The 13,609-nt window shown below is 42.6% G+C and overlaps 1 protein-coding gene across 3 annotated transcripts in view; it reads right to left on the bottom strand.

The window, feature by feature from the left end:
• Positions 1-430: 430 nt before the first annotated feature.
• KCNK2 (potassium two pore domain channel subfamily K member 2) overlaps positions 431-13,609 on the bottom strand; it is a 137,676-nt gene continuing 124,497 nt past the window's right edge. For 2 of the 3 annotated variants that reach the window (XM_071578627.1, XM_071578618.1), the window contains one exon: positions 432-2,818. In XM_071578627.1, coding sequence (XP_071434728.1) covers positions 2,501-2,818 — 318 coding nt within the window. In that variant the 3' untranslated portion in view covers positions 432-2,500. Of the gene's footprint in view, positions 2,819-13,609 lie in introns of all 3 variants that reach the window. The other variant, XM_071578608.1, reaches the window with a different exon arrangement.

Here is a 13,609-nt window from a genome sequence, read left to right as displayed (position 1 = left end):
GGGTTTAACATATCACATCTCAAAGTATCAAAATCAACATTGAACATTGCCAGTACCTTAATGAAAAAAAATCAACTCTAATAGGCAGTAAAACACATCCCACACAAGTTAGATTGAAACAATATAAAAAACCAGTCCTCTTCACTTACCCCCATGCTGGTGTGGGCTTTCATTCCATTGGTCAAGACCTAATTAGAGATGACATTGTAAAATAATCTCTGTAGAAACAAGTGCTCTGGCATGAAAGGCTACTGTCCTTAGAGCTGCTTGTTCACATGCTTCTGGAGAAGGCTACCAACAACCACAGCAGAGCCATCAGGACAGTGGGGCAGAGCTCTCTGATCTTCCCCCGGTGCAAAGATGGAGCAATTGCCATCAGCTGTGTTGCCTGTAGCAGGAGAAACTGCATCCTAATAAGTGGTTGAAACAGAAGAGCAAGAAACTCAAGGGCAACCAAAAAGCATTATTTTTAATAAGAAAAAAAATAGTGATTTCTGGGCTGGGTGAGTCAAGCCTTTATTGCTAAACCAGCTTAAACTAAAGCAGGTGGCAAAGTGCTATAATCGGTAACCAATGAAACACAAGAATCAGTTTCACAAATTACTTCTTAGCATTCCAATTGTAGCAAGCAGGAGATTCAGAAAAGCTTATTTTAATTAAAAACTTTATTTTTCATTACAATTCACAGTTTATACATGGCAAGAAGAACCTTTGCCATGTGGACATTCAGAACACTGTGCTGGGGAGACAAGGGTCTTTGTTATAAGAGCATTGCTCGGTGCTGTGTCATGGAACTTTCTTAGTTTTAAAAGCATACTCTCTGCAAATGTTAATTGATTGATATTTACACTGAATTTACATATTAACTTATATTTATTAGAAAACAAGCTAAGCATCCAAAAAACATTAACATTCATATCTTGCATGTTATCTAATGGTCAGAGATGCTGTAAGATTTGCCACTTGAATCATGCCCAATCAGAAAAGTCCCATTCTTCTTTAATTTACAGAGAGCCTAAGTTATTCTTTAAGGCCTGTTCTAGTCATTTTATGTACAGCCAGGTTACAGTAGACTAACATAAGAAAAAGCAAAATTATCCATTCCATCCTGCATTTCTTCTGAATCTCATGTACACCTACAAGCAAAAGAGATGATACAAAACTAATGTTTTCTTAAAACCAATAAAGAAAACCCATAGTCTGGTTTAGATCCTCTTCTCGTCAGCCTATCCTGTCTGAACAATCATCGGTATTCAGATTGTGCTGTTTATCAGCTCTTCTTCATGCCTGCACTTAAATTCAGAGCCATCTCTATCTGAAATGTAGAAAGTCACAGTGATACCAGTTTCAACTGCGTTCCCATGTTAGTCACAGCTTCAGCACAGGCAGCCCCTGTGACATTCAGGAAAGCACTCCAGCAGGATTCCTGGGTAAAAAGTCATGTGGCCTCTCGTGTGACTTGCCTTAAAAAGGAGGTTAAGAATCCTTTTCATACCAAGTATCTGGTAGAAGGTTTATGCTTATTAAAAATAGCTGTATTCTTCTGCATTGTTTTCTGGATGTGATTATTAGAATACAGCAATTAAAAGCCTCCTCTCAAGCTGCCTCTCATTAAAACCGTAATTTTTATTTGCTCTTTTCATCTGCCAAATAATTTAGTGATAGGTAAGCTGCAGATTTTTTGGTACACCTGATGGAGAGAAAAACAACTGCAGAATACTGCTTGGAAAAATAAGATCAGGAAAGGGTCTGCAAATTCTACCAGTCAGTGTGAATAAGCATCAGCTGGACCTGAGTAAAACAAAATGTTTCTGGGGGACACCTTTGCAACTTTTGAAACTGCAGTGCCTTTACATTTGGAGCTAAGAACATCAATTGATGATTGTTGAATTTTGGCATTCATTCATGCTGGTTGGTATCTTCATGACAGACACGTTTAAAACACCATCATTTCAAGAAGAATGAAAGCTTAAATGAAATACACTTCTCATGCATAAAAAGTAAACAACTAAACAAAAGTTATACAGGAACTGTAGAGGTTCTGGTTCGTCAAAAGATAAGGCACTGACAAAAATTTCTTAGGTAAAAGGCTGCATAAGAATTTCTTGCCATTTACAAATGTGTTGTAGTCCAGAAACGGTCCATTCCTAGGCTCAGTAAGGTAGACCCTGAAATTTTAAGGACTGATCCTTCAAAGCTACATTGTTACCATAAACAAGTGTGATTCATTCGTGAGGCCATATGGCACATTAGAAGTGAAAAACAGTCTGGGCAGATAAAGGCAGAAGACATTGCTTGTTCCAGCATCTTTCGGAAACAGAAGTGCCATTCATCTTTGTGTCTCTGAAGAGATGCGATGGTAACTCTGGACTGTAGTTTCTGTGGAATTCATGCACACATATAAAATGCTGTTAGCATTGATCATTGACAGGGTGGAGAGAAAAGGTATATGGCTAGTCTAAGCCAAGAGCTCCCCAAGGGCTGGGATCCAAAGTCACAGCTACTTAATGTTTTCAATAACAGCTATCTCTTCTGCTGCACAGTGGGGTGTCAAACCATTCATATAAATGCTGTCCGTCTTTGTCAGAGCTGGTAAGATGTCCTTCTCACTGGTGAGATGGTTGACTGACAGTGTTCTCTTGCAGGGAGTCAGATCTTGGTTGTGGTTGACGGCAAGTTCTGCAGAGAGCTTCCTTTTGATAGAGGTAGCCCGCTGGAACTTGTCATAGATCTCCACACTCAGGCGCCTTCGAGTTTCTTTGAACTCAGCAGTGACATTGGCTGTCCACTCTGCAGCATGGGCTCGGAACTCCCCAACCTGAGGCAAAAATGAGGAGGAAAAAAAAAAAAAGGAAGCATTACAGGACCGAGGACTTCAGACATTTCTTAGGCTCAAGAGCCCAGTGAGAGTGCAATGCACCTTGGGCTGCCAAAATGCTGCTGCTTCTGCCGGCACATATTTCTCATGCCACAGACTCACTCTTTTGCTGATAGCAATCAAACAGGAAGAAATACTGCACTAGTAAGAATTAACAACAATTACTAAAACACAATAAAAATATTTTCTGGGTTTGCTTGTTTGTTTAATTATAGGCAGCCTGCAATACAGAGAAGATGCAGAACCCTGACAGCTGCACAACACCCAGCTGGTCAGGAGATGCTGAAATCCCAACAATCCAGGCTGTGTTATGTATTGTTACTAGGGTGTGGGGTTATTTATGAGCACTTTCACTGTGTCTGGAAAGATTCCTGGGAGACTTGGCGAAGAATTTTCTAAATTTAGACAGAAAAGCTTTTTTAAAGAAACCATCAGCCTGCTTGTATTCTCTTTTTTGTGCTTGCTCAAACGTGGCACCAATACAGCAACAGTTTTTCACCTCAGCAACATGTCTGCTTACCACCCTGACTCCAGTGAAATACACTCTAAAAGGCAGAATGAAGACAATTGCAGCGTGAGAGTGGCAGAGGTGTTACTGATTACACGTGAAGGGGTTGCATCCTGCCAGTCGCTGCTGCCATGCAATTCCCATACAGATGGAGGGGGGCATTTCCCCTGCCACGCACAAATATCCAGTCAGATTGGTTGTGAGGTGCCAGTTTGTAGCATCACTGCCATTTCACAAATGTACATAAGATCTCGGCTGCCTGCTCAGTTCCTGTGCTCCAACTCTACATGTTCCTATACTGACACCCTTTATGGCAAAGGCTAATACATTTTCACTGAATACAAGCATAATTTTTAAAATCTTAAGATTTCTTTCCTCTCTCTGAATGTTTCAGTTCTAAGAAAAGGAAGACCAAGCTGTAGGGGTGGGACTGAGGAGGGGAAGAGAGGCAGCTGCTGGCACAGAATCCCAAATTATCCTTACTTTTCATTAGATATGGAATGAGGTAGACTAAGCAGCTCGCCCAGATAATAGTCTGAGGTGAACTATGGACTGCAATTTAAATACTACTTACATTTTTTCTCTTACATTTCAGCCAAGCTCCTGTTACAATATGAAACGAGTTATATAGCTAACTAAAGGAGACACCTTTTGAGGATATTATCTCATTATAACCACAAAGGAAATAGATTACTTCTCTTTAAATCTCTGTTCTGTAGACTGCTTAATCCTTGGAAGGTATAGCACAGGGAAGATAGAGTACTGATAAACATAACTCCAAAGCAAAGCATTTCAGGAGAATTTACCCCACATAAATAATTTAGTCTAATTGGTACTGTTCCGGCCAGAATTTCAATCACTGGCAAGCAAGCTTGGACTTGGTAAGAACAGAAATGAAAAAAAAGAATTGACACAGAGAAATATGGGGAGCTAAACCATCACGGAAAAGTGGCTACGGACTTATTCATGCTTTGCAGTGCAAGAAATATTAAAAAGGCAAAAAACAAGCCAGGAGTGGCAGAGTTTCAGGAAAACTTGCCCCCTCCAAAAATGAAAGGAAAAGATCTCTCTACCCAGAAGTCATTTATTACATTTGTCTCTGCTTCAGTGAATTTCACAAATGACAAATGTGGACCTGTTATGTATATTTTCTAAAACAAGGATTATTATCTGTAATACACAGAGGACTCTCCTAGCTGAATGATTATTAGTATTTAAACTGTGCAATTAGGCCCAGACACACTGCACCTCAGATGTGAAAATGATGAAATCTGTAATGTTGAAATATTTCAGCTGCTGAAGTATTTTTATTTGTAGTAAACAAGTAATAAAAATATGATAAATAGTATTGTATCGGGAATTAGAATTGTTGACATTTGTGGTCTGTGTTTTTGCCATCTGCCACTTGTGAGAAAGATCTACCCTTTTCCTGTCTAGTTCTCTAAGGAGAAGGAGTTGATAAAGTGAAAATTTCGTCCTTGAAGAAAAAGACTTTGCATAAACTACAGTTATTTTGAGTCTCTCCTATTGGTTGGACTGCCTGGGGACGAGAGAGCTGTTGGGGGGGGAAACTAGAGGGAAAGAAAGAAGAGAAGAATTTGAAGCAAGAGAAGAAGCAGCAGTGAAGTTGGTAGCTTCTTTCCCCGGGGGGGGAGGGTGGGGTGGGGAGGGGGAAGGCTTCAGTGCCCCCCTCTCCCCGGGCAGACGTCTCCAGGGGGCTGGTTTGCTATGCGAGGGAACCTCTTACTGCAGAGTTGGCTAGTGGGTCAGTAAGACATTAGTGCCAGCTACTCCCTTGGTGAGTGGGGGGTGTTGGCACACCTGGGTTTATTGCTTTTTTGAAGGCTTTTTCCTTCCTTTTGCTTCCCCTTCCTTTTCCACCATGAAACTCCTGTCATTTTAACAATCTTTGGTGAATAAAAATACCCAGTTTATTAATCTTTTCACAGCATTTGTCTCACTTTCTGGCATCCTTTGAACCCACCCTAAAACAAGTATCAGTGCACACCCTGGGTCAGTTTCGTCTTTTTCCTAAGCCTTACTGAAGGCAGTTATGTCTTGGGGAGCAAAGACCCAGTATATGGGTTTTAATTTACTCTATGCATATATACCCCTCCCTGGCCGTGTAAGCATTTACCACAACAGTTATTTTGCTCAGGAACACATCTCTGGCATCGCATATGGTCACATTCAAGAGATGTTAACAGGCTTTAAAATTCTGTCTTGGCAACTTACTGGGACCTACAACCATCTTGAACTGTGTCCCAATATTCTTTCAATCCTCTTTTTTTCCAGTTTGCACTTCTCTCATCTTTGTCCAGCAAAGAAAATCAACTGGCCTTGCTTCTGAAGAAAGCGTCTATGTAACCTCTAGAACAGACTCAGAATGCATGCTGGTGACAGACCTCTCACACAAGGCAAGCTGCCATATTCTAGCTCTTGTGCATGCAAGTTATTCAGGAGAATCTTAAAATTACAGTTGGTGGGATATCTGTTGACTAAACTCTAATTAGATTTCTTTTGGGAAGCAATTTTATGCTGCCAGCTGAAGAACATCAATAAATATGCCTTTTGAGATGGACTCATTCCAAATAAGGTGATGGGGAACATTAACATGGGGGACTCAATTCTGTCTGCCCATAGACCAAGGCAAGTTTATGTGATGCTGGCTTATATTAAAATCATAGAAAAAAAAATTGAAAATGTGCAGAATTGAAATGCATTAATAGTAAAACAGAGAGAATAGGCATGCATAAGAAACTAGAAGTTCAGTGCTGGTTGAACTATACATGCTCAAAACCAGTGCTTTCAGCCCCTAGTTTTCATGTAAACTGAAATACACCCAAAAATATTACCTCTTCAGAATAAAACTCCTAATTCCACAGCAATTAAGGACTGAAGCACAGAGGGTTATAAGAAATGTGCAGGTTTTAACTATGAGTGTACATTAGCAACTTATATAATTTGATCCCTCATTGATCCATAGGGATATTTTTGTATATGTTCAGGTTCTTTCTGTCCTTAGGGTATTTTATCACACTGCATTACAGCTCCTCTTCACCTGGGTTCTGACAGTCCCAAAATGTCTTATGCAAAGCTGTTGAAATGCTAGTTGCTTGTGCTGCTTGAAACAATTAAATTTTTAGCATACCTAGCTACTGTAACAATTATTTATTTTTCTACAATTTCATTGCCTCATGACAGCACACAGCTCTGTAGACTCTGCAGCTTCATAGTTAGGGACAATGTGACATGAGGACAAGGCTTCTTAGTCACAGAAATTATTGACAACTAAGTACTTAACATTAGCTAAATGTCACAAAAACATATCAAGAGCAGTAGGAAAAACATGTCACAATGATAGCACTTGACTCAGCCATAAAACAAGCAGCAGTATCTGGTGATGCTTCTCACTCCTAACCTTCAGAGATTAGAAATGCCACAATGCCACCAGTAATAGGGCCACAGTCCCTAGCCCAGCTCCAGAATTTACTTTTTCCACACCACATCAAAATCCTAATTAGACTGCAAGGTGTTAGATGTATTTCACAAGGAGTATCAACTCTAACCCATCTACACTGATCATGAACAGCTAGTAACTTTATTATGTAGATGTGAAGCAGCACCCTATTACCTTATGATTTCAGTGAAGACAGGGCTCAATATCAAGATCTCAAGAATTCTGGTACATAGTAACACAAATATTCCACACAACACACATCACAACAACAACAACCAAAGAAACAAGATCCAAAACAAACCGACAAATACACTTTCTAACAAATAAACAGCATTGGCTCAATTCCTTGCCCAGTACAGGTTGCCTGGCCTCCAGCTACCACAGCCTGGACATCCCATATGATCTGCATCACATCCGACAGCCCTATGGGGAATGTCTCAAATACCACAGGTCATCTCCAGTAGCATCTCCAAATGTCTATGCCAAGGTGTCTCTATCTACCTGTGGCTGAAATGTCACATTTATTCTATTAGGACATAATGAAAAATTGCCTCTAAACAATTTTGAAGTTCATCTATGCATTGTTGCTAAAGTAATTTTGGGAGTTTGGGGGGAATTTGTATAGTGAAAAACAAACAGATGTCACAAAAATGCTGCATGAACTTCCTGAATGACCCAACAGTTCCCAGGATGTGCACATGGACTATCACCACTGTAACTCCAAGACAGACATGCTGAATTTGACAAACCAAAGAGAAAAACATGGACACTAAGTGACCATTCCTTCACTTACTCCTACCAAAATCCATCTAAATGAATAATGCCCTAAAACTGGCTCTCAGACAATATCTCTAGTAGGACCAAAACTTCCTATTTGTTTTCATTGCCACTGTGTTTTAGCTTTCTCACTGTCTGCCTGAGCTCCACACTTGGATAAAGGCCAACAGCATAAGCCAGAATGTAAGCATGTCCAGGGGGATGCTACTGTTAAAACTAGAAAAACATTTTAACATACTGAAGAACCTGCTTCACTCTTCAGTACCTTTACTATAATCCCTTATATTTGTCAGGAGTTTGGGAATCTTTCTGGACACTCCACTTATGAAAAATATCCAAGCAATTACACAAGCAAAACTGCCCACCATGCAGGAAGACCACTCATTCTATTAAGTGTGGTCTGGAAAGTACAAGCCACGTAGCCATAACCTCTACACAAGTAATCTGTGCTTTGAATTAAGCCACATCTGTGGTCTAACAGGAAAAAAAAAAAAAAACAACAAAAAAAACAAACAACCAAACAAATGCAAGCACAATTAAGGACATCCTTAAATAGGCCTAAATGAATGCACATTTACCTCACTTAACTTTGCCTTGGTTTTGCTCTTCTATCTCAGGGAGAGTCTTGAAAAATCCTAACATTACAGTACAACCAGTTAATCTACTCCAATTTACAAAGTGGGAAGCAATATATCCTGCTTGGATGGAACTCAGATATATGCTATGGTAGCTATGATATACTCAGGAGGAGCTAAACCACTGAGTACCAAATAATAAAAAAGAATAGCATTATATATATGTCATGCAAGAAAATGAACATGTATTTCTAAATAATGTGTCAGCTGTACTTTATGTTGTTTCCCTTTGGTGTACAAGGCTCGTACATTTTATGATGAGCATGTTAGTGCAAGCCAAAAAATTGAATTTAAAAAGCAAGTAGGGGAGCTGGAGGTATCCATTTGACTACATTTTAAGTGGGAAAAGTTGCCTTCCTTGCAGATATTCTTAGCAGTCTAGATATTCTTCAGTATGTAATTTCTAACATTTATCCCTAATGCATTCTCTGAATTTTCATAGCTTCATTTTTCCTCTCCAGTGTACTTTACCCTGTTATTTAAAAATAACACATCCTATTAACCTCTCCATGATATGCTACTCAGAGACAAAACTAGAAAGAGCATTACATGTCACATTATGCAAGCAGCAGAGTACAGTACATAACATTTTGTCTTTTAGGAGCTTTCAGGAAACTCATCCAACGTTCATAGAAATTGTTCTCAAAGTTCCTTTTAAAAAAGTGTAGATAAGAGAGGGTCGATGGGTTTAACAACTCAGCTGCTGGGTGAGTTCATCCCTGCATGCATAAAAGGGTTTTTCTACCCTCCATCCCTCTTTCTTGTAGTGCTGCTCGAGGATATGCTACCTTTGCCCACCTTCCCAGCTGCTGCTGGCCACAAATTTATATTCACTTACCTCAGTTGTCTACAGGTTAAAGAAGACCAGAGTGCACAAGAGAAAAAGACAAGCTTCACAGACATTTTTAGTGAAGCCTGTTTATTAAGGGAATCTCATGCATCATCTAAATAAATAAATTCCCAACCCAGTTATTTGGCTTTTAGCATTTCTGTAATTATAGTACATTATATTATAGTACATACCCAAACCCCATTGTGCTGTAATCTGTGGACAGGTATTTAGAGAACTTGCTCTATTTGTCCTTAAAAGTAAAGGGAAACAGTCCCAAAATGCAAGAAACACCACAGACACTAATGAGATACCTATGCAGAGCTTTCCCTGGTGTTTAACCACCAACTTCTATTCCTTCATTCTGCCAGGACCTCAGTTCTGTAGCAGAGAACTCTTCTACACCAGGTCGTTAAGCTACTAGACATTAATTTCAAAGTGAATGGCACACACAAAATAATACACGATGTGTTGTAGTTTGGGATTATTATGTAAATTCTCTCCCCTGCCACTTAACTGCCCAGGCCAGCGGTTAACAAAAGAAGCAGTTAACTGTGATCGCTGGGGTGGGGGCAGGTTTGTCTCTTTTGGTTTTTTTTTTTGGATATTCTCCTCAGTCTTGGCTCGGCGGAAGGGGGGAGTGGGGACTCCAAGGAGGCAGGCTGCCCTGCTGGTTACTGCTGGGGTTTTTCCCTGGCTGTCTTGCCGCTGCCTACTTCGGACCACCTTTTCCTGCCGTGCTGCTGCCTGCCTTGGATTTGCTGCTGGTTGCTTGTACTTTTCTGCTTCTTGGACGGGGAACACAGGGGGAAGAGACTGAGTCCATCTGAAAGCCCACTGCTCGTCTGTTTCGCTGGAGAGGGACTGAAACTCACTCTGCAGCCAGCCGAGCTGTGACAAGGACACTTAAGTATAACCTTTTCTCCCGGAGGAAAACCTGCTGGGTTTTGTTGTTGTTTTTTTTTTTCTCTTATGGTGTTGGGGAAGTGGGTTGCACTAGTCTGTTTACATATATATATATATATAGATATAGCAGTTATCCTTCTTGTATTAAAATTCCTTTTCTTAAATTTGATAAAGAGTGGTGTGATTATTGTGGAGGAGGCCCCTCCCCTGCTTGTGGGTAAAACATTTTGGTTTTTCCCCTCAAACCGAGACATTTCTTGGCGCCCAACGTGGGGCTTGTAAACAAAGAAGGATAACTGCTATTTTGTGGCACCATGTGGGTCTTGAGCTTAGGGTTCATCAGGACCATCCTGTATAATATATTGGCTTTTTGTTGGTACAAATTCATGCCAAAAGGAGCGGCAGGTTTAAGTCTTATCAACAAATCAATGAGCAAAACTCAAATAGCCGCAATTATTATTGAGTTCTTACTCTGGATATATGGTGCCATGAATTCGATGCCTTTGGATGTCATGTGGGTGGTGCTCTCCAGGCTGTTTTCCTGCCGCAACCTAAGCTGCTACCTCTGGGGATTCAGTGATAATAGTACGGACCCTTGGGAAGGAACAAAGGGGAATCTCTTCTCCCAACCCTTTGTCCATTCCCCATTCAAGTCTGCTACAACAGCTTTTGAGATGTTTAAATTCTCCCTGGATGCCAGAGATATTTTGCTCTTTATGGTTTTTCTGCAGGGTTGTATCCCTGCAGCTTACAGAATGTTTGAAGGTAGGGCCAGGGTTTTTCCAGAATGCATTCAGAAACCTAGCCCAGTGAAGGGGGAAAAGCGAGAGAATAAAACCCCTGATGCCACAGTGAAGGGAGAAAAGGATGAGGCTAAACCAGGAGGACAGGCCAAGCCTATGGAAGTTGCCCCTATTCAGAAAAGGAAATATAAGACCAAATTAGACCATCCAGCAGACGATGAGGGGGCTGCTGCACCTCCACAGCAAGCAGACCCAGAGCCTGAGATCATCACTGAGTCATTGTCATTTGATAATCTCCGTAGTTTGCGGAAAGACATTGCTCGACACCCGGGTGAGCCCATCCTGACTTGGTTGATCCGAGTTTGGGACCTTATGGGTGAAACCTTACAACTGGATGGTGCTGAAGCCAGGTTTTTGGGGGCTCTGGCCCAGGACGTGGCTATTGAACAGGTGTTCGTGAGGGAATCAAAGCCCCTTTCACTCTGGGCACGACTTCTAACGAGTGTAAGAGAGAAGTTTGTTTATAGAGAAATCCTGCAGGAACATCATATTAGGAAGACTTGGAAGACGATGGAAGAAGGAATTTTACGTCTGAGGGAGATGGCAATGATGGACGTGCTTTTTGGAAGAGGTGGGCAAGCCAATAATGACCCTGACAAGGTCAGATGCACACCACATATGTGGTGGGACCTTTCACGCTCGGGGCCAGCTGAATACACCGATTTCCTGGCATCCATGTATAGGGAAGAGAACCATGAAACAGTGGGCGCAGTAGCAAATAAGCTCCGGATATATGAAAGCATGACCCACAGCCCAATGCAGGCCCGTATTTCTGCTGTAGAGACATTGGTTGAGAGTCTCAAGACGCTGCCTGCAGAGGTAAAAGCGATCAGAGAGGAAATTAGGGAAAGTCTCCAAGTGGCACCAGTGCGAATGAGAACCTCTGAAGTCAGAGCCAGACGCCCCCCAGCCAGAGGAAGTGGACAGACCTCACGAACTGAGATGTGGTACTTCCTGGCCAAACATGGAGAAGACATGGGACGGTGGGATGGGAAACCCACCCGTGCCCTTGCAGCCCGAGTACAAGAACTGAAGGAGAATGGAAGAAGGTCAGTGAGAGTAAGTGCAGTCCCAGTTTCCCACGGGCAAGAATCTGACCCACAGGAGGGCACCTCCCAGGTGTACTCATCGAGAAAAGGTTCTGACCGCTATGACCAGGATCAGTGTTAGAGGGGCCCTGCCTCTAGCCAGGTAGAGGCACGGGACAACCGTGTCTATTGGACTGTGTGGATTCGATGGCCTGGTACATCAGACCCACAAAAGTATAAGGCTTTGGTTGATACTGGCGCTCAATGCACATTAATGCCATCAGGACATGTGGGCTCAGAAACTATTTCTATTTCTGGGGTGACAGGGGGATCTCAAGAGTTGACTGTGCTAGAAGCTGAAGTGAGCTTGACAGGGAGAGATTGGCAGAAACACCCCATTGTGACTGGTCCAGCCGCCCCATGTATCCTGGGCATTGACTACCTCAGGAATGGATATTTTAAGGACCCAAAGGGGCATAGATGGGCTTTTGGAATAGCCACTGTACAGACAGAAGGGATTGAACAATTGAACTCATTGCCAGGTCTCTCAGAAAGTCCTTCTGCTGTTGGACTGTTGAAAGTTGAGGAACAGCAAGTGCCAATTGCCACCACGACAGTGCACCGTCGGCAATACCGAACGAACCGTGATGCTGTGATCCCCATCCATAAGATGATCCGTGAACTGGAGAGCCAAGGGGTGGTCAGCAAAACCCACTCACCCTTCAACAGCCCCATCTGGCCTGTGCATAAGTCTGATGGAGAATGGAGATTGACTGTGGACTATCGTGGCTTGAATGAAGTTACCCCACCGCTGAGTGCCGCTGTGCCGGACATGCTGGAGCTCCAGTATGAACTGGAGTCCAGGGCAGCAAAGTGGTATGCCACTATTGACATTGCTAATGCGTTCTTCTCCATTCCTCTGGCACCAGAGTGCAGGCCACAGTTTGCTTTTACCTGGAGGGGCGTGCAGTACACCTGGAACCGACTACCCCAGGGGTGGAAACACAGTCCCACCATCTGTCATGGACTGATCCAGACTGCACTGGAGAAGGGTGAGGCTCCAGAACACCTGCAATACATTGATGACATCATTGTGTGGGGGGACACAGCAGAAGAGGTTTTTCAGAAAGGAGAGAAAATCATCCAGATCCTTTTGGGAGCTGGCTTTGCCATCAAACGGAGTAAGGTTAAGGGACCAGCCCAAGAGATCCAGTTCCTGGGAGTGAAGTGGCAGGATGGACGCCGTCAGATTCCAACAGAAGTCATCAATAAGATCACAGCAATGTCTCCACCCACCAGCAAAAAGGAAACACAAGCCTTCCTGGGTGCCATAGGGTTCTGGAGGATGCATATCCCAGCATACAGTCAGATCGTAAGCCCTCTCTACTTGGTAACCCGTAAGAAGAATGATTTCCACTGGGGCCCTGAGCAGCAACAAGCCTTTGACCAGATTAAGCATGAGATTGCTCAGGCTGTAGCCCTTGGACCAGTCAGGACAGGACCAGACATACAGAACATGCTCTACTCCGCTGCCGGGAATAATGGCCTGTCTTGGAGCCTTTGGCAGAAGGTGCCTGGTGAGACTCGAGGCCGACCACTTGGATTCTGGAGCCAAGGCTACAGAGGATCTGAAGCCAACTATACCCCCACAGAGAAAGAGATCCTAGCCGCCTATGAAGGAGTTCAAGCCGCCTCAGAGGTGATTGGCACAGAAGCACAGCTGTTTCTGGCACCTCGACTACCAGTGCTGAAGTGGATGTTGTCAGGACAGGCTGCCTCTACACA

Source organism: Pithys albifrons, chromosome 2 (assembly GCF_047495875.1).
Source record: "Pithys albifrons albifrons isolate INPA30051 chromosome 2, PitAlb_v1, whole genome shotgun sequence".
In the NCBI taxonomy this organism is placed as follows: Eukaryota; Metazoa; Chordata; class Aves; order Passeriformes; family Thamnophilidae; genus Pithys; species Pithys albifrons.
The sequence above is the reverse complement of the archived record's forward strand: the minus strand, read 5'-3'. Positions and strand labels throughout refer to the sequence as shown.